Here is a 20614-nt window from a genome sequence, read left to right on the forward strand (position 1 = left end):
AGAAATCTTAAAGTAAAATTAATTTATGCTTTAGTTTAGTTATGTTTTAACCTATGCTTTGCTGTGTCTGTTTTCTGAAGAAACATACTCTGTTTATGTTTTTGCTTACTTCTACATTCTTGAATATCATAGTTTGGGCATTCTGTTACAAAACTTAGTTCCCTTTTTTTTTTTTTTGATCCAGCTGTCCCAGTACCTGGGGTTAACATTGAAGAACATCTTCAGTTACGACAAGAAGAAAAACGACAGAGGGTAATCAGGAGACACAGATTAGAAGAAGGAAGAGGTAAGATGTGGTTGGGTAAGAAAAAGTATGTGAAAATCCATTTTCTCAACCTGTAGTAAGACCATCCAACGAATTACCAATTAGGCTGATTTTGTAAGAAAGCATGGGCATTAAAATGAATAACCTTCTGATCAGTCATGAAAATGATATGAAATCATTCAAGGTACTTATAAATACGTTTTTAAAATATATTTAGTGCAGTATGGTGTATATTAACAGTCTACAGTAACTATTAGAAAAGATAACTTTTTAAAGTTGAAAATTCTTGTCCTCTGCCTAGTCATATAGACCCATCTATATGACTGGGTCAAGAAATTCGGTTTCGTGCAGAATTTTACTGCTGCTTTCTTACATTTTCATTGTTCTCATTTGTGCAGCACACACGCATGTTTTGATAAGTCTGTTTTCTGAAGAAGTATATTCTGTTTATGTAGAAGGGTAAATTGGAGGTCTGAAAGTTTTATTTGGAAATATGGGCTGGCTAACTTTTCTTTGTTTTTTTATGGCCATCACTCCAGCCTAAGAGTTTTTATACTATGTGATATGGTTTTAATGTTTATAAAATGGTATTATAATATTATAATATAACAGATCAACATGTGTATGATAGAAACAGCTGTTGTTCAACAGAGTCTCTTCTATGTGTGGTTAAGATCAATGCAACAGAAGTTTCCGGTTTTATTGCTTTTTGAAGCAAAAGTTTGATTAGAAATTTTTGATACTCCATATTTTAAATAGTTAACTAGAAATGATAGTTTATACATGTGATAAAGTCTCTAGGTATATTATTCATGTAATCTACATTATAATTTTTCCTAGAGGTTTTTTTCTTTCATGTAAAATGGGATAATAGTAAAATTTGAAGGTAAGTCAAAAGTATTGCTACACTGAGGTTCCAATTTATACATGCATAGGTTTGTTCTAAACAAAACCTATTTCAACATGTCTTTGTGATCAGTGGATGGCCACAGAAAATTCTCTTAAAAGTCTCCTTAAAGTGTCTTCAAAAGTGAGCCCTTACGGTATGGCCCTGGGTCGCACTTAAGATAAAAAAGGGCAGCATGTACCAAACACAAAATCCAGAGGTTAAGAGAGGAGAAAGACTGGACACTGAAAACACCGGGACTAGAAGTAGGAGAAGTGCTGGTGCATTGAGGCTATTGCAGCGGAGTAATTGAAAAAATGTGTATGAATTGTTGAATGTAAAACTCATAATCTACTCTATAAATTTTCACTGAATTCACAATAAAAAGTGGAAAGGCCCAATCAAAGCAGTGGCTTCTAAAGGGATGAGGTGGGCCAGGTCAATTAATGGCAGAGAGAGAGGAGTTCAGAAGGTGATGACAAGTTTGGGGGACTCCAAAGGGTTGGTCGTGCTATTGTCTCTTAAGGATGCAGGACAGTCACAAGGAGAAGAACTTGGAAGAACTTTTAAGAAGATTGAAAACCATATTCGTGAGATAAAGACCAGGAAAATTGTGCTAAAGGACATTTTTTTAATCATAATATACCGGCTCATTCTTTGATAGTAACAAGGGCTGGCTCAGGAGAATTTTGTTGGGTAACCTTACCCAATCCACCCTACAGAACCTGATCTTGCTCCCTTTTAACATCTTCTTTTCCCCCAGAAACTCAAAGGACAGTGGAAAAGAACAGAATTTGCGTCACCAAGAATAGTAAAGATGCTGTTTGGCTTAGTTATAAATCAAGAAAGTACAGAATTGTTTGGGGGAAGGGTCTAGAGAGATGAAAAATTGCCTTCAGAAACGGATAGGCTGAGATGTAGGATATGGGGAGAATTGCACATTTTGGAACGGTTGTTTTAATCAAAGGTTCTCTGCTTTTGTAGCAATACTTCTAGACTTCTCATGTTTGGGATAATTGTATATTACATCTTTCTATCAAATAGAATTTAAGTTCTCAGTCTTTACGACTGTGGTAATTAAGTGATTGTTTCCTTTTTATGGTAATAATATCATTTGCTTAAGTTTAGTGATCAATGCACCACTTTGCGGCATTTTTATTCTTCCTTTGAATAAAATATTAGGTTCAACTATTAATTATTAATATTTCAAAAATATTAGGTTCAATAATAAAAATTGATCTACACAACCCAGCAATTTCTTCAGCTTCAAACTGATACTATAGAATGTGCTTGTGATGATGTTTCCTTATTTATGTAATGATGTATATCTTGCTAATATTTCTTCCCCCCCCTTTAACAAAGCTGTTTTTATCTAGATGTGGTATATATTTTCACAATAGAAGGAACATGGAATTAACTCACTGTCATATGTATTGGTAATTCAACAAAATTTAATGATTGCAGAGTCTTTAAAGCTTCACTAGTTAAACATTTAAAATGTTTTATTACTGACTGTGCTTGCTTTTACAAGCAGAGTCGTAGGTTCTGGGCATTGGGTGTGTATTTTGTTCCACTTCAGTTTCAACTATGGTATTCATGAAGGAATTTGGGAAGATCACTCTTAGGTGTTTGCAAGAAATGCCAGTTTGGGGGCCCAGTCCCCTAGACCTTCTGCATCACTGACTTAGTGAGTGCGACTCAGCAGTGCATAGTTTCAACTGTTCCACTGGGTGACTGATGGGAGTAAGATATGAGAACCACTCTTGTAGGAAAATATTGTTCGAAGTTCGCTCCATGCATCCTCTACAACAGCTCGCTTGGTGCCCACACAAGACCTTGTGAATCAGTTTTAGGTTCCTGGAGTCTGCATTTGAAACAGATTTAAGTCAATTGCATGGTGTTGTTAGTTTTCCTTTTGTTCTTTATGAACTCGTCTTTTATTTTTCTACCCATTGCATGGTACTTCTCAGAGCACAACCGTTGAGTAACATGGTAGTAGGTATGCACATTCTCACTGCCAGTGCCGCCATTCCAACTTACAGTGACCTTAGAGGAAAGAGCAGAAGGGCCTCGGTGGGTTCCCGAGACTGCAGATCTTCACGGGAGTGGAGTGCCTCGTGATGGAACATGTGGTTAACAGCTCAAAGAGTAACTCGCCGTACTACCACGTTCCCTGAAATATGCCCATTGGCGATGTGATTTTTCCTGTGCTCATGTCTCAGAGCTTCAGGTTTGGATTATGTTGTGTTACTTGACTGCCTGTCTCATCTTCTTTAGCAAGCCCCGGTAAATTGCTTCCGAGCTAACCAGATCGTAGAAAAACAGCTGTTTTGCTAAATCCTTGCCCAGTCAATCACTGGCCTATTGCTATAATAGATACAATTTAGCTACTGCCTATGACACACTCTCTTCTGTAGTAGGAAGTGCCATTGAAATTAGGTTATCCAGAATACAGCTTTTTAATAAAGCGTGACCATTGCCTTTAGTAAAAAAAAAAATAAAAAATTTTGGTAAATGTATGAAGTGACTTAAAAGTTAGTAGTGGCAATCTTTTTTAATTCCATTTTCCCATGGGTTTTTTGCCAATTTAATAATTTGCCAATTTAGCACTTCTCACATATATAATTCAGTGACGCTGATTATATTCATCATGTTGTACAACCTTTATCACTATTCTTCCTAATTACACGACGACTGTTAACATAAACCCAGTGCCCCCCTTTCTTCCCACCTCCCTCCCATCCTTGGTAACCACTAATACGATTTGATCTGTACATCTGCCTATTTTATTTGTGAGATCATAAACATTTCTTTTTTTTGTGGCTTCTTTCTGATGCTGTTAATTTTTTACTCTTGTAAGAAATATATAGCCCAGTATTTGGCAATTCAAAGTTTTTAAGTGTGTAGTTTAGTGACACTAATTACATTAATCATGTTGTGCAACCACCACTAATAACCTTTGCCAAATTCTGCTTCACCATAGACAGAAACTCAGTGCTTCCTAAACAGTGATTCACACTCCGGGAACAACGAACGAACCTTGGCCTCTATACATTTGCCTTTCAGATGGGTTAGTGAGATCGCAACATATTTGCCCTTCTGGGATGTACTACCTCCGGTCAGCTTGTTGTTAAGGTGCTATCAATATTTCAGATAACATTTTTTTCCTTAAATCAATCTTTTTAAAAAAATCATTTTATTGGGGGCTCATACAACTCTTATCACAATCCATGCTAAATCAATCTTCTTAAGTACCAATAGAACTTAGTTACACCTTTTAGTTCAAGATACTTGTGGTATGTTTTAGTTGTTTAGATTTCACAAAACTAGTTGCTGTGCGAATTTTCTGGTTCTTGGGTTAACTTCTAAGTGAAGGGCTGGTTCTGTAGAATTCTTGCATTGAACTTTCCAAGGCACTTCAAAAACTCTTGGGTGATGTTATCATTGGTTGTGTGTTTCTGTTCCTCCGTTTAGAATATGGATCTACCACTGTCCTTAGCTGCAGAGTACTTCATCGTCTGGTTGTACCACCTTGATTCGGCACCATTCTGTTACAAAGCTTTGAGGTTATTGCCAGTTTCTAGAATTTTGGGTAATAATAGTCTTGATGCTGTGCAGACTGCAGCTTTTGGTTTATATAATGGGACAGCCCCAAAATAGAATGTCGGAGTCAATGTCTGGTTTGAAAAAATTTCCAATTGCTTTTACAAATACACTAGGCATTTGTATTGTAAAAAAATAATTCATGAGATTGATGTTTCTTCCTCCTATTTAACCCATACTTGTCATTACTGCTTTTTAAAATATATAAAACTTAGGTAAACAGTATTATCTTGTTAATTTAAATAGCACAAAACCTCTCCCTTTTTTTCTTGGTAAAAATATATCCTAAATCTTACATCTGGCAGCAAAGTGTTATCCTACTTTGTATCCTACCTAGTGTTTGAGAATTATTTTCCTATTATGTGACATAATTTTTTCTGTAATGAATAAGACTGTAGTAAATATTTTTGAGCTGGAATTTGTATAGATTTTCATAGATGTACGTTACTGGGTCAGAGAATAATAGTAAACTGTATAACTGTATGCTCTTGAAATGTATCAAAAGCAGATTTCTGAAAGGCTTTTGTGCTACTTTGTGATATCATTTAATCTAGTAACCATGTCTGCCTGCTTGACTGCCTATGAATATGCCCCTAAAAACCCATTGTCTACCCAGTACTTAAGGAGCTTTTAAATATCTAAATCTGGCCCTGTCTACCCAGTACTTAAGGAGCTTTTAAATATCTAAATCTGGCCCTTTCGTGCTTGTTTTAGTCACGCCTCTTCCAATAAGCCAGCAAACTGTTCATTCTCCCTTCTTAATTCCTTAATAACTTGTGAATATGTCCACTTCTCAGCAACCCCAAAGCTGCTGTGTCTTTAGGTCAGGCCACTCCTACCCTTACTTTAAATTATAGCAGAAAGCTTTTTAATTAACCCTGCCTTGTTACCCCCCCTTTAATATAGGATGTTTACACTGAAATACAAATTTATAAGCAACACTTATTGTTTGAAATCAAAAAGCTAATCAAAGTCTTTAGTGTGAATTCTAATTTTGTTTTTTCCTTTACAGTCTCATCTCTTTACTCTTCTGTGTAGGCCCTCTCCCCAAACTTTTTTTCTCTTTCACATATCTCAACGTTTCTAATAGTCTCTTCTTCTTCCTCTAGTAGGTTTCAGCCTATATTCTTTCTTCTTGTACTCTTAAGACTCCACGACTCACCGGTTTTCAAGATTTGGTATGTGCCCCCTGGTGTGCGTTCTTCTGACACAGCACACCACCATCAGATCTTTTTTTTCTTTTTAAATCATTTTATTGGGGGCTTTACAACTCTTATCGCAATCTATACATCCGTCCATTGTGTCAGGCACATTTGTACATTTGTTGCCATCATCATTCTCAAAACTTGCTTTCTACTTGAGCCCTTGGTATCAGCGCCTCATTTTCTCCTCCCTCCAGCCCCCTTGACGATTTTTAAATTATTATTATTTTGTCATGTCTTACACTGTCCGATATCTCCCTTCACCCGCTTTTCTATTGTCTGTCCCCCAGGGAGGGGTTTATATGTAGATCCTTGTAGTCAGTTTCCCCTTTCTACCCTACCTTCATGCTACCCTCCCAGTATCGCCACTCTCACCACTGGTCCTGAGGGGTTCATCTGCCCTGGATTCCCTGTGTTCCCACTTCCTATCTGTACCAATGTATATCCTCTGGTCCAGCCGGATTTGTAAGGTAGAATTGGGATCATGATGGGGGTGGGGAGGGGAGGAAGCATTAAAGAACTAGAGGAAAGTTGTATGTTTCATTGGTGCTATACTGCACATTGACTGACTCGTCTCCTCCCTGTGACCCTTCTGTAAGGGGATGTCCAATTGCCTGCAGATGGGCTTTGAGTCTCCACTCCGCACTTCCCTCATTCACAATGATATGATTTTTTGTTCTTTGATGCCCGATCCCTGATCCCTTTGATGCCTCGTGATCACACAGGCTCCACCATCAGATCTTGTTTGGTGGTTATGTGTACCTTCTCTCCTCCACCCATATATGATCATGAGCTTCTGTAAGCAGATATTGTGTCATGCTTATCCAAGTGTTCCCAGACCTAATGTGGTGCCTGAAGTTTGTAAGTGCTTTAATAAATATTGGTTGATTAATTGAAAGCATTTCAGGGACTTGGAATTAAGTCTAGAATAGAATTGTGTAAAAACATTTTGTTTTCTTTCTACCTCTCCCACCCAACTCATTTCCTACCACTTCCTGCTTTTATAATCTGTGCTTCATACATTGAATCTCTGTGTGTTTTAAATGACTGATACTATTCAACATTGATCTTGATTTTGTAAATCCGATTCCTTTCACCCTGAGGTGCTGTGGGTTAGTCATTGGGCTTTTAACTTCAGGGCTGGGTGTTCACACCCACCAGCCGCTCTGAGAGAAAGATGAGGCTGTCTGCTCCTATAAAGCTTTGCATGAAACTCTTTGTGGAACAGTCTTCTGTCCTGTACGGTTACTAACCTAAGTCACAGTCAACACCCAGCTGTGGGTTCTGTGGTTTGATTCTTTTACCTGGCCTGCTTTCTCTTCTCTTCTCTTTTCTCCTTTTCTGAAACCTCTCTGCTTTATCAAGGCTGATGTAATCACTTTTTATCCTTTAGTATGTCTTCTTGTATACCATTGCTTATAATGCAGTTCTTCATTTTTATTTCTATCTTCCCCCCAAAGGATCTGTTTGTGTCATTATACACTTGACACCTTGTATGTGTAAAGTAGAGGTAACTTTAAAAGGTTGGCAACAAAATGAATAGAATTATATCTTTAAGAAAAGTTGTCTTGATCTATGGGAGATGAGACTGTTTTACAACCTGAACGGCTGCCACTATGAATGGGGAAATTTGTTGGCATTTCTTGTATAATTTCTGAGTCTGGTTGCTCATGGGCTTCTAGATTTGTATGCTAAAACATTCTAAAACAGATTGAGTTTACTGGAAAGTCAAATGACCGTGGACATGGTGGGTGCAATATATTTTTATTGGAAGAAGTAACAACCCATGCAGAACACAGAAGTAATAAAATGTTATTACAGCATTATTATTATTGATTCAATGCTAACAATTCTATTGTCTTTTTGGAAAGTGCCTTACACTTCTTAGATTTCTCTTATCTGCTTTAGAAAACCAAATGAAAAATAATACATCTTGAGGAAATAAGACATTTTGTTCACTTGAAATATATTTAATTTTATCTTTCAAAAATGATGCTTAGTTTATATAACCTAAGTTTGAAAGTAATTGATTCTGCATTATTAATTCTTTTCTCGACATTAAATTGAAATATTTCTATTAGTAATATAGAAAACATAGAACATGATATTCTTGATTTTCCACAGAATTGGGGTTGCTTGAATTTTTATTGAAAGACATGATTGAAAAAGGTTTCTCATTTTAACCTAGTTTTGTTTTTAATGAAGGTACTTGGGCAGTTGATTTTGCATGTATCCAATTTTATTATAAAGCAATATTGTCATTTTGCTTATCTATAGAAAAGTTTATTAGCGTTGAAGATCTATAAAGAGTCATGAAGAAACATGCCTTAATTAAACTGTTCCGTGTTTGTGCACGGTCACGATTTTACCTAAATCTAGGTAACTCCTTGAACTGTCATGTTTAAAGTGTTTGGCAACTTGAAGGCATTTGTGATGTACCTGAAATGCTAGAGAGCTGTAGGACTCTTGTAGAAGAAAAGAACTAAAATTTAAATGTATAATTTATATAGATTGTCTATTCTTTAACTTTAAATGAAAAAAAAACAATCATGAAAAGCAATTTTACAAACTTGCTCAAATTAATTTTCAATAGATGTTTTTCTTTGAATACTCTGGTTAGAAATAAATATAATATGTTGGGAATAATACAATATAATGTAGTAGAGCTTCTGAAAGAAATGATATCATGAAGGAACTGTCAGTAGTTCCTAAACTGTTAACTTATGTTAGATTGCCCGCTTCACTGTCAGTCTAATCTCAATAGGAAAGACACTTGTCTGAGAGACATCATGAGTTACCCAATTTTTATACCATTTAAAAATATTGTAAGTTAATTTATGGGAACTGAAATTCCTGATTAACTATTCAAGACTATTCGTAAGTACCTGATAGCTTTATGAAAGTACATGGTGGAATCTATTCTTTATAAACCAGATGATGGTAAATTGTGCTTGGAATGGTGAGTAGCTTATGGCTGGGAGGGGGCGGATTGAAATAGGGGAATTTGGAAAGGAGTGTAATATGCAAAATGGCTAAGAATAATTGTTCATGCTTTTAGTTTTAATTTTGTGCAATGTAGTGTTTGCGTTTTGTGAGCTTTTCTATGCACATGCACAATGTTTCTCCTCAGGCCCCCTTGTATTTGCTGGTCCTATTTTTATGAACCATCGAGAACAGGCTCTAGCCAGACTCAGAGCCCATCCAGCACAGCTAAAGCATAAACGGGACAAGCACAAAGGTATTTGGTCTTCCTTATCAACTAGGTGGGAACTCCCGATTTCTTCCCCTAATGTTAATTTTATTTCTGGGAAAATGCACAATCTGACTCTTCTGCTTTGCTTCTCTCATTAGTTTGTAGCCTGAGGAGAAAGAACGTGCTAAAATGCTAAGCTGAAAGTGGGACCGCTTGTCAAGTGATTGTCATCCTGCTTGTTTATTTTTTCCCCCATTTTAACTTCAATGTTTTCTGATAACTTCGATCAAGAAGGTGTTTCATGCAGATAATTTTCTTTACTGCTTCTTTTCAAATATCATAAAGTTAAGGAAAGATGGGGGAAATGTCAGTGGTTTCTCTTTATTATCTGCCCATAGGTGTGTGACATATGATATGTTACTCTTTTTTACCCCTACCCATCCCCAGACACTTTATTTGCTTTGGAATTAATACAACTACTAAATCCATTGTTCAAAGTCATAATGAGTTAAGATGATTTTTACACTGCTTCTTTGTCTTAATATTGAACTTTATATATCAAATGGGAATGTACAAATATTTAGCCGTTGAAGGTTAAAAGAGATTTAAGAGCGAGGTTTACAGATCTTCCCGGAGAGTAACTAGAATTATTTCTGAGTTAGTAGTGTTCTGGATTAATTAAAAATATTCCTAAAGTGTGCTTTTTCTTCTAAACCACAATTTACAAGGCATCTGCCTCAGGGAAGAGTGTAATGTAGAGAGCTTATAAATTTTCAGACAGCACCTGGGTTATGAATGCGATCCTCGCTGCTAAATTGTGACTGTGAGTCGAATTTGTAGGTACGTTGGAGCAGGCGCACATGGTTCTCATTCAGTCTTCCCTTCCTGCGGTTCAGAACTGCACAGGCCTCTGTGAAGACAGTTTGAGGAAGAATTTGTTTAGACTAAGAGCTGGTTTAAAAAATTTACTTGGCCATAAAGGGCATGTAGGAATTGTCTATAACCCAGGGACTGCCTTGCTATATAAATTGTCTCAAATCTTCTTTGCTCACTAGTGGCCATTTTCTTATGTATCTAGAAAGCCAAAATGGAATAGAATTAACTTAAGTTTATGTTTTGCTTTCTCCTATGCTAAAAATTGTGTAGAATAAATTTTTAGAGCATTTACATGTAATATTATCAACTGTATTTTAATTTGCCTCTCTCAAGCTGCCACTTTGTCTCTCAAAATAAAACAGAAAACCAAACAAAAAAGACTGTTTTTGGTAAAAACACAAGTAGGGAATGTTCTACCTAAGGTATCTTCTTCAAAAACCAAAATTGAGGGTACTTTAAATCTAATGTGATTAACCACAGTAAAATGGGTTTTTGTTTATTTCCTGACTACTTTAACAATATTTAAATATTTAAATCTCAGAGCAGTACTAGGCAAATTGTTTTTCCCTATTGTCAGCATCTCTGATCCCTTGTTATTTCTGCTATGCCACTGTGAGAGTGGGTTTCCTCCGGGTTTATTTCTATGATATCGTCTCTAGTAGAATTCTCCCACGACTTGGCCTGAGGCTAAATATTTACATATCATGAAACAGTTCAAAACTTGTTTCTCTCTATTTCAGTATTTTATGGGCAAACACCTATACTTCTTTGTCCAGGATATTATATAAAGACCAAAGATAAAAAAAATAAACGTGACTCTTTACAACAATCCAATAATGATTTTCTCTAGACATTGCTGAATGACTTAGCAATAGTTAACCTGACTACACTGATCTGTCACAGGGTGATTGAGTAACAAGGTTCTCTGAATCTCTGTAGCAGCAGCTTTGGTTTCTAATACCTGCTTTGTCATATTACAGTATAAGTTTCAATGTAAGTATATGGTTTTAATCAGATTTTATGATTTTGTATAATGAAACAGTTTTATCTCTTTGCCCCTAAAGTGATTTTTAAGTATCAAACATATTTTACCAAATAGTGCCCTCTTGGAAAGAAAGGGAATTCATTATCATTCGCTAATTCCTATCTCCCTCCACCTAGTTTTTTTCTTCCTCTTCCTCCTCCTCTTCCTCTTCACCTCTCTTCCGCTCCCCTCCCTTTCCCTCCTCTCCCCCTTAGCTGTTATTTACTAATGTACAGTTCTCTTCACTTACTGTTGTACTCTTGCTGCATTTCACAATTTTTTAGTAAATATTCCTTCTACTTATGTCCCTCCTTTTTCTTGCTCTGTTTAAATTTCAGTGTATTCACTGACAAGTTCTCTGTAACTATTTACTGTCTTTGTTTTATATTTCATTATGCTGGAGTACAGATTGTAGGGTGATAATAATTAAATTTTTCTGGACAATAGCTTCTCTGTGAGGGGTTTAAGGGTAACTGCTGTGCTTTATTCTTAATAGGAGGGAACTCTCAGATGGTGTGTTAGCTTGGGTTCTCAAGAGAAGCAAAACCAGTGGCGTGTGTGTGTGTGTGTTTGTGTGTGTGTAGAACTTTATAGCAAGAAAATGATTTCACACAGTTGTTGAAATGGGCAAGTCCAGCCTAAGTCCATCCAGGTTCCAAGTCTGTGGTCAGATGATATACACAAAGCTTTAGGAGCCAATAAACCTACGATTAATAGGAAGACCACAGGTTGGTGGCTATAGAGGTATATGAATCTAAGGTCAGCAGGTCAGGCTTTTGCCTGGAGAGGCAAATGAATCCAGTGTCAACAGGTCAGATGCCAGGCCACTCATGGCTAAAGTCCAACAAACTGGAGGTCAGTTAGCCAGATGCAGCAGTCAGACCCAGCAAAAATCAAGGCAGCTTTTCCACAGTCTCCATTTACATAGAAAATAACCCACATCCCAGAGGATAATGTCTTCTAATTGCATGAGGGTTGTGACCCGAGTAATGGGTTTGCAAGCCACCCTACTCGTCTTACACCTGCTTGGCTGCTCACACCTCTGTTGTGGAGTTGGTTACATTGTGTTAGGTCACAGATCATGACGGATTTCTAGGCCTTAACTGCCATATCACTGAAAATCTTGGTCCAGCCAAGTTGGCACAAAACATGAACTATTGCAGATGGAAAGTTGGAGAGTTTTTGGATGAGTGGAGGCACTTCAGGAAAGATCACAAAATCGATTTTGTCAACAATTTGATTTAAGGAGAAATAGAATATATTAGCAAGATTTCATCTTGCTAGGATCTGTAATCATTGCTCATAAAAGCAGCAGTCAAGAGATCCAATGGCACATTGCATTAAGTAAATCTGCCGCACAAGACCTCTTTACAAGTGTTGCAAAGCAAGGATGTCAATTTGAAGACTAAGGGACGCATGACCCAAACCATATTATTTTCAATTGACTGCCTTATCGGCAAGTGAAAGTTGGATGTTGAATAAGGAAGACTGAAGGAAAACAAATTGATACGTTTGAACTTTGGTGCTGACGAAGACTATTGAAAGTACTATGGACTGTCAAAAAGAGCAGTCAACCTGTCAAGTGTTGAATATTAGCTTAGCTGATGTTAACTTATATTGGCTTTCCTCTGAAGATTGCCATGAGATTAATTAGCATGATGTCTCAAAAGTATTTACATGGTGCCTTATATACTTCTGAAACTTTATATAAGCTATATATATAGTTGGATGTATGAGGAGAGGCTTCAAAAAAATTGTTGGAAAAATTTCATTATCTTTCACTGCCATTTTCCCATGAGCTTTTGGAAGCCCCGGAGTACAGTTTTTGGGTATAGAAGTGTTCTTGCTTCGATTTTTTTGCTTTCTGTTTTAAAATTGTTACTATCCTAAAAGTAGAAAACTAGACATTTGTTAATTACATCATTTAATCATAAACTAAGATGCCAGTAGTTTGGGGGCAGGAAAATGCAGTGTTAAACTCCAAATCTTCCTACTCTTTACTAGCCTGTAACATGGAAGAATAATACCATGTTTTAGCGTTGTGTCTCTTAAAGAAAGCAGCAATAATATTGACTGATTGATGTTCAGACATCATTTCGCTTAATCCTGCTAAGAACATTGTGTGGTAAGAACACACTGCTATTTTACAGATGGAGAAGCTAAGACTTAGAGGTGCAGGGTCTAATGTTAAACAGCCAGTTAATGGTAGTGCAGAATTTCTTCCTAAGTCTCTTTGGCACACAGCCGTGAGTAGTTGCATTCAATGGGCTGTTGAGTGGATTTTCACAGCATTTAGAATGAGGCAAATAAGCTGAAGTTGCTACTGCTCCTGCTGTTGCATTTTAATAATTTTTCTCAAGAATTCTCTGACAACTTCTGTGATATGCACGACTCTGAAATGATCAAAAATAGTAAAATGTAGATTTAACTACTAATTAAAATTCAAAGAAAATTTCTGAATCCATTGTGCCAGTGTGTGTACTCAAATATGTGTATATAATACTTACATATACACTTTTTTAGATAGCTATTCTAGATTTTTTTCCCCCACTGCCCATATTGAACGTGGACCACTGCGATGTTGCCAAAGTTTGAAACACACATTCACTCACACACCATGATCCCTCTCTTGCTCCTCTTGAGAAGCCCAGAAGCAGGACCTCCCCCCAATTTCTGGAGGATAGAATGAGGGATCTGGAGGGCTGGGATGAGGCATGAGGGGAAATCGGAGAAGTGGGTTTGGAGCAGGGCGAGAAAGCAGCAGGGTCGGTGGGAAACGCTAGATTCTCAAGGCAGCTCCACAGACACAGAGAGGCAAAGACCAGGGTTGTCAGCCTCGGCTCCGGCCCAGCAGCCCTGGGGTTTCTGGAAAAGACCACTTGTCCAGAGGACATTTCAGTTCTGCCTGTCATGGAGGGACTGGGCCAAGGTCTCTGGCCTCTGCCTTCAGGGCACACGACCCCTAAGCCAAGGCGGCTTTGATGGTGGCTACCAACTTCAGAAACTTGCTTTCTGTGTCCACGTAGCCATCACTGTTCTTGGAGTGGACCAGCCTCCCTGCCACCATCACTTCAAAGAACCCGGTGGCCTGGGGGCCCCCCTCACTGCTGATGTCCAGGCAGCCAGGAAACTTATCTTCTAACTTCTTCTTGAACTGGAGATACTTAGACTTGTAATCTCAGGCTCCACAATAAATGACTTGGACGGTGAGAGCCGTGGCTCTATTCTAGATATTTTTTTATCATTTCAATATTTCATAATATATAAATAATTACATATTAAGGAAATTACACATTACGCTGATAGCTAAATGAGGCAATTGTGAGATTTTTTTATACCTAGCTCTTTTCCCTACAAATCTGAGAGTAGGTCTCACTGTTGCTCATTAACACTCTACTGAGTATTTGGCTTGAGCAGAAGTTAAACTTGCTGGATATCACTTATTCTTGAATATGCAGTAATTTTTTAGCTACTTAGAAAATACCATTTTTTCTTCAATTAAAGTCTGTTATTTCCTAAATTATTGGAATTGTGCTTGATTTTATTTTTTAGCCAACATTAAATACCAGATACACACAACAATTTATTTTGTGTGTGTGTGTGTATTGTATATGAGGGGGCTTCAAAACGTTCATGGAAAAATGAAGTGAAAAGATAATGGGAATTTTCCACAAAACATTTTGAAGCCCCTTTTGTACATTTATTTAGTTCTGCTACTGTTTCTGGACATGATCAAGAACTTTATCCCTATTTTAAAAATTCTATTACCAATAGAGTATTACCATTTGAGTATTTCAGCAATTATATAGTTACAAATTATATAGATGAACTTGAACAAAATGTTCTAGTTTAATTTTGACCTTTAAGTAATAGCTACAATTCTTTTATTCTTACTGTTGTATTTTGTCGGTCACTAGCCTTGTTTTACCTTCCTTTCCTTTCTCCGATGCTATCTCTCTATTGTGGGAGTTGTATCTATGTTTAATCTCTAGTTCAAAAGAAAGGGCAAAAGACTAAATACAAAGGAAACGGATCCTGATTACCATCAATATGTGTACATGAAGTGGAATGGAATTTGTACTGCTTCATTAAGTCTGATAAAATGAAGTGAACACAATTCGGTTCTATTTTGTCAGATTTGTTTTAATAGTGTTTTGGTTTTTTTTTAAAACCAGTGAGATAAAGATGTAAAAATTCTTGGCATCTAGCATCTTACTTAATTGGTTTTTTGAAAACTTTATTCTTTTGTTTAAATAATTTATTATATTTAAACTTTCCAGTGTCCTTCTGAGGTGAAGGACTTTGAACTAAAATTGTATTTCATTAAAGTGGCATGAAGTGAAATGTGACTATCTTTAGCTAATCCGATCTTGTAGATTTATTTTGTCAAACCCCACATTAGATAATTTAGCAGAAGAGGAGTCATATCCTTTGCCTTACAATAAAAGTAAAACCTCTCACTAATTCAGAATTTATGATAATTCAGATGCAGTGTTTGTAATATTTTTTCCAGTAAAAATTCAACATAATTTCTTCCTCTGTGAATTTCCAGGGTCATACTTATAAGGGGAAACCCGTCTAAAATCACTAGCTTTTCAAACCAAGGGCTCAAGAAATGAAGGATTCCTTCAGCGTGCCTTCAACCTCTGGGTCCAGCAGTTAATTCTTGTATGTTAAAGGACTTTTATGTTTATGATACATATTTATGTAACATAGGTCTATTTTGGATTATATAGGTAACCACATTTATTATAGCAATGAATTTAATCTATAATCTTGTACTGTTTGAAGGTAATTAAACTGAATATTTACATAAATGTTCTATGATTTAAGACTTGCTCAGTAAGTCACCTGAACCAGTCCATTCTGTGTTATTCCGAATTAGTGAGGTTTTACTGTCCTAGTATTAAGAAGGTTTTAAAGCTTTTCAAACTTAAAATAGAGAGGCATTGAGTTATGGGAAGAGAAATCATACTTTAGGTCAATTTTGTCTTCAGTGGATATTACCAGAAGTTAGAAAGATATGATGTAAAACAAAAAGATAAAGTGAACATAAAATGATCTGATATGTTATTTTGCTTCACATTCTACAATGGACCGAGACAATAGGAACTAAATTAAAAGTGTGTCTGTAGATTCACACATGTATCTGCACATTAAACACACTTCCTTTGTAGAGTTGGTAGGTAACAGATCAAGAGAATGATGTAGACTAATTGACCTTTTGAAATGCCTTTCAAATTTACATTTATTCTCTGTGTAAGAAATTCGTGTTTTGAGGGTACAGAGATCATACATAAGTGATGTATCATTTTAAGGTTGGGGAAAGTAAGTTACTCCCCATATTTACACATTCAAGATGGAAGTTTTTATAAATTCAAGAATGTGGCTTTTAGTGGTTTCCTGACACTGCCACGGTGAAATGAAGAAGCTAGCATATGCAGGGCGCAGAGTGGGCTTAAAGCCAAGGTGATGGAGGAAACTCGGCCAGGCAAAGAGGAGGAAAGACGTGCAGAGACAAGATGTTTGGTTGAAGGTAGTCAGTGGTTGCAGGCAGGACGAAGACCTCAGCGCACACAGGCTGAGGGTCAAGGTGGAACAGGGAAAGGTAAGGGGGAGTAGATCTCTGACTTCTGTGCAGTATATAAAGCTTTGGGTCTTTATAACATTTTAAAGAATAATCAACTTTAGGCAGACAGCGTAGACTTCTAAGATCTGTTTGGAAAAGCTAAGTCACTGTGAGTCAACTAAGAATTTTTTTTAATGGTAGTACTAACAGTATAAGTTTAAAATAATTGTTTAATAACTGCATGCAGTTGTTTTTTATGCAAACTAAGTTTCCCCACATAAACTGTCATAGTTTAAATTTTTGTTATTCCTATAAGTTTAACGATTGATCCATTTATATCACATATATAACTGATGAGCTTAATAGGTTTTGTCCCTAACCAGATCTTCTCTCTGTTTTTATTGATTTAGCAATATTTGCAAGCGCAAGTATACAGTATATCTTTTCAAAATTGCTTCCTTGCAGGTAGTCTTGATCTATCACTTCTAACAGCTGCAGATTCTTCTTGCTTGTACCTTTTAACACGTTTCTCTGGTTCTTCCTTGGTAAAACTGATCTGAAATTTAACCTTAAAGATGAATAATGGCTTAATTACAAATTGTAACCCTTGCAGATGGGAGTGGAGAACGAGGAGAGAAGGATGCAAGCAAAATCACCACGTACCCTCCTGGCTCAGTGCGGTTTGACTGCGAGCTCCGGGCCATGCAAGTCAGCTGTGGATTTCACCATTCAGGTAGCACTTTGGACTTTTGGGTGTAACTGCCATTTTTATAGTTGTGGTTCATAATTGTTTAATTTTAATGATTGTAGTCTGATAACTGAGCCAAAAGCTATCTATTTTATGGCAGTATTTCCTAAATCTATAAAGCGTTATGTGCACTCTATAATCTCTTAAAAACTATGGATTGAGGTACAGGTATTTGACCAGAGATCTGACTTCTGATTCTCTTTGCTAACTTAATTTAGAACTGGGTTTAAATTCAGTTCGAGAAACTACTGAAGATGAAGTGATTCCTGAAGTCCCTTTCATCTCTATAATTGTGTGATTTTTATGCCATGGCTTATATTGGAGCGTTGCATCAAAGAATTTATTTTTCTTAAATGTGGAAAAGAAGCAAATAGTTAACATTTGGGTTTTAGCTTACATTGCATTATTTAACCATTATGAGACTAAAAATGAGTTAACGTTCTTTTTTGATACTTAATAGATTTCCTTATTTGATAATGCCTTGATAGATATTTAAAATTCTGACACATTTCATTGATGCTCTACATAATTGTGCAGCACACAAACCTATCTGAATCAGTATGCCAAATGAATATTAGTGTTGTTATTAACTAACATGTAATAGTTTTTAAATACTCACGAAAAAATATGCTTTTTTGACATGCAAAGATTATTTTTCTAGGGAAAAATTGTTTCATTAAATATGATGTCTCTTAAAAAATATGTCTCTTTAAATTTTAAATTGTAACAGTAGCACAGCTTTTAGTATTGTTGGGGTAGACCTTGGGCATCTAATGAGAATAAAGCGATGTATTCTGGTTTCAGTGGTTCTAATGGAAAATGGAGATGTCTACACATTTGGATATGGGCAGCACGGGCAGCTAGGACACGGAGATGTCAATTCCAGGTACTCTTACTTCCTGTTTGACGAGATTGAGTTGTGTGTTTTTTTTTCTTTTTTCTTTTTCTCTCTTCATTTTGCCTCTTTCTAGACTCAAAGTAGTTTTACCACATGTGGCCCATGAATTACTAGTGATTACTAATGATTCCTGACTTTGTGGTTGCGTGCTTTCAATGGGGCAGATGAATGTGAAGTTTCAGGAGAAAAGAAAAAGGGTTTTCATTTTCTACTAACAAACCTGAGTGTCAAAAAAAAACCCCCCCAAAAAACCAAACCCCAAAACCCCGAGTCTCCTGGATGTTCAGAGAGTTCATTCTTTCAATAGTAACAGACATTGGGCATTCAAGTCCTCCCGGAGGGGGCTCAGAAGGCAGTTCAGACAACCTTCCTCTGAAAACCATCTTGGGTACAGTTTTACCGTCACAGAGGAGAGTGCTAGGCCAGAATTTGCCTATATTTCATACGTCACTTGGTTTTAGAGCTCTCATTGGGGTCTGACCATGCAGGTGAAGGCTTTATAGTTGAGCCTGGGTTGCTGCAAAGAATGTTCTGTGCATTCCAGTGATGATGTGTGTAACATTGGAACCAGACATTTTCTTCCACTTGTCTTTTCCCTGCCCTTGCTTACTTGGCAGAATACGTGCATGCCGAAGGAGCTTGTAGACATCATCGAGGACACTCTGAGTGGAGATCATGTACTGAGAATACCAAAGCTCTGAGAGAAAAATACTTTTGGTTCGTGATACCATAGACCTGCCACATCAGCTCCCTTTAATTGGACTCATCTTACAGGAGTGAGAAATAAGCTTCTCTCGTTGAAGATCCTGTTACATGACTTACTATGATAGCAGCTGGGTCTTTTTTCAACCTGACACAGTCAAGGTGCTTTTGGTCAAAAGTAACACAGAATCCATTGTGATTAGTTTAAGTCGTCTGGCAAGAAGACTTAAGATTCGAAATGAAAGTGGTTTGTTGGGAAGGCACTCCCATGCACAATAAAGGGAGAAGAAGCAGGAACCAGTAAGGAGGCCTTTCAGGCACCATTGGGTTCCTACTGACCTGTGCAGGAAGAGAAGAAAGGGCTGGCTCGGAAGAATCACTGGACTGTGGTATAGTTCTGAGCATGTCAGCTTGATGCGGTGTCCTGAAGCCAAGGTTGCCCAGAAAGATCCATGCTTTAGGAAAGAATGGGCCACCAGGAATGCCTTTGCCAGGCTGGGTCACAGACAGCGTTCCTGGGAAGACTGACCGCATAGATCCAAAAAGGCAGCATCCAGGGCTGTTAGTCGACTGTGCTCCCTGCAGTAGGTGTCAGGACTGATTCACGTCTGTGGCTACCCTACCATTTTAAGTACCAGGGGCCAGATTTGACTCAGCATCTCAGTTCGCCACATGAACCCAATTTCTTTTCAATTCTCCCTTCTGTCTTAATCTCTTTGTTGTCACAAGGTGCTGCTAGAATCAGCTGGACTATATGGTCTCGCATTACAGTGAAAGAAACAAGGATTCCCTCCACCTAATCATTACAGTCCAGAAGTTCGGCTTTATTTTGGGTGTACCTTGTCAAGGTTAAGGAGCCCTGGTAGTGTGGTGGGTTATGCGTTGGGCTGGTAATCACAAGGTCAGCAGTTTGAAACCACCAGCTGCTCCTTGTGAGAAAGATATGTCTGTCTACCCCCATGAAGAGCTACAGCCTAAGAAGTCCACAAAAACATTTCCACACTGCCCTGTAGAGTCGCTGTGAGTCATAATTGACCAGATGGCAGCGAGGTTTGTTTTTTTGTTTTTTGGCTTGTTAAGAACAGAGTTAGGCTGTTTGGTAAAGATCAATTATTTTTAACCCCTGGCTGCACATTATAACCACCTGGGTAGTTTTTTAAACTACTAGGTCTGGATTCTACACTTAGAATATGTAAAAGCAGTGGTGGGGTGGTGATTTTGTGTGTGTGTGTGTGTGTGTGTGTGTGTGTTGGGGGCGGAGCACAGAGTGAAGCTGTCATTCTGTTTGGTGGTGGTGGTGGTTGACAGTAAGATTCCCAGAGTGTCATGTGCATCCAGGATTAAGATCCACTGCCTGTCCCTACAGCTGTGGCAAGGTTAGCTCATTTACACAGCTTAAAAATGGGGATGGAATGGAATGTCCTACATTATCTTGACAGATTTTGTTGTTGTGAGAAGAGACAAATGAGGTATCGAGTTGAGCTTTTTCATTGTAACCTAAGTGTAGCATATAATTCCCACTGTTACCAAACAGTTTGTAAAACTGTTCCCATTCTTAATATCACTGTGGGATGTACCATCGCAGCAGTGGCCTGTGGAGCCACCCACTGCCCCATGTGTAAGAGGCCAACCGATCTTTTCACTAGGG

General features: G+C 37.4%; 2 protein-coding genes across 2 annotated transcripts in view; one reads left to right on the plus strand and one right to left on the minus strand.

Annotated features, from left to right (window-relative positions):
* Nucleotides 1-20614, plus strand: part of MYCBP2 (MYC binding protein 2) — a 284541-nt gene that overhangs the window by 81288 nt on the left and 182639 nt on the right. Inside the window, exons 17-20 of the mRNA XM_004711247.4 lie at nt 185-286; nt 9087-9194; nt 17232-17351; nt 18171-18252. Coding sequence (XP_004711304.1) covers nt 185-286; nt 9087-9194; nt 17232-17351; nt 18171-18252 — 412 coding nt within the window. The remainder of the gene's footprint in view (nt 1-184; nt 287-9086; nt 9195-17231; nt 17352-18170; nt 18253-20614) is intronic.
* SELENOW (selenoprotein W) lies at nt 14012-15914 on the minus strand. The gene is made up of 2 exons (XM_045287073.1): nt 15901-15914; nt 14012-14270 (listed from the first exon to the last, which is right to left on the minus strand). The coding sequence occupies exons 1-2, from the start codon at nt 15912-15914 to the stop codon at nt 14012-14014; spliced, it is 273 nt and encodes a 90-aa protein (XP_045143008.1).

This window comes from Echinops telfairi, unplaced genomic scaffold, assembly GCF_000313985.2.
Source record: "Echinops telfairi isolate 266 unplaced genomic scaffold, ASM31398v2 ScPeMD7_11;HRSCAF=52, whole genome shotgun sequence".
Classification (NCBI taxonomy): Eukaryota; Metazoa; Chordata; class Mammalia; order Afrosoricida; family Tenrecidae; genus Echinops; species Echinops telfairi.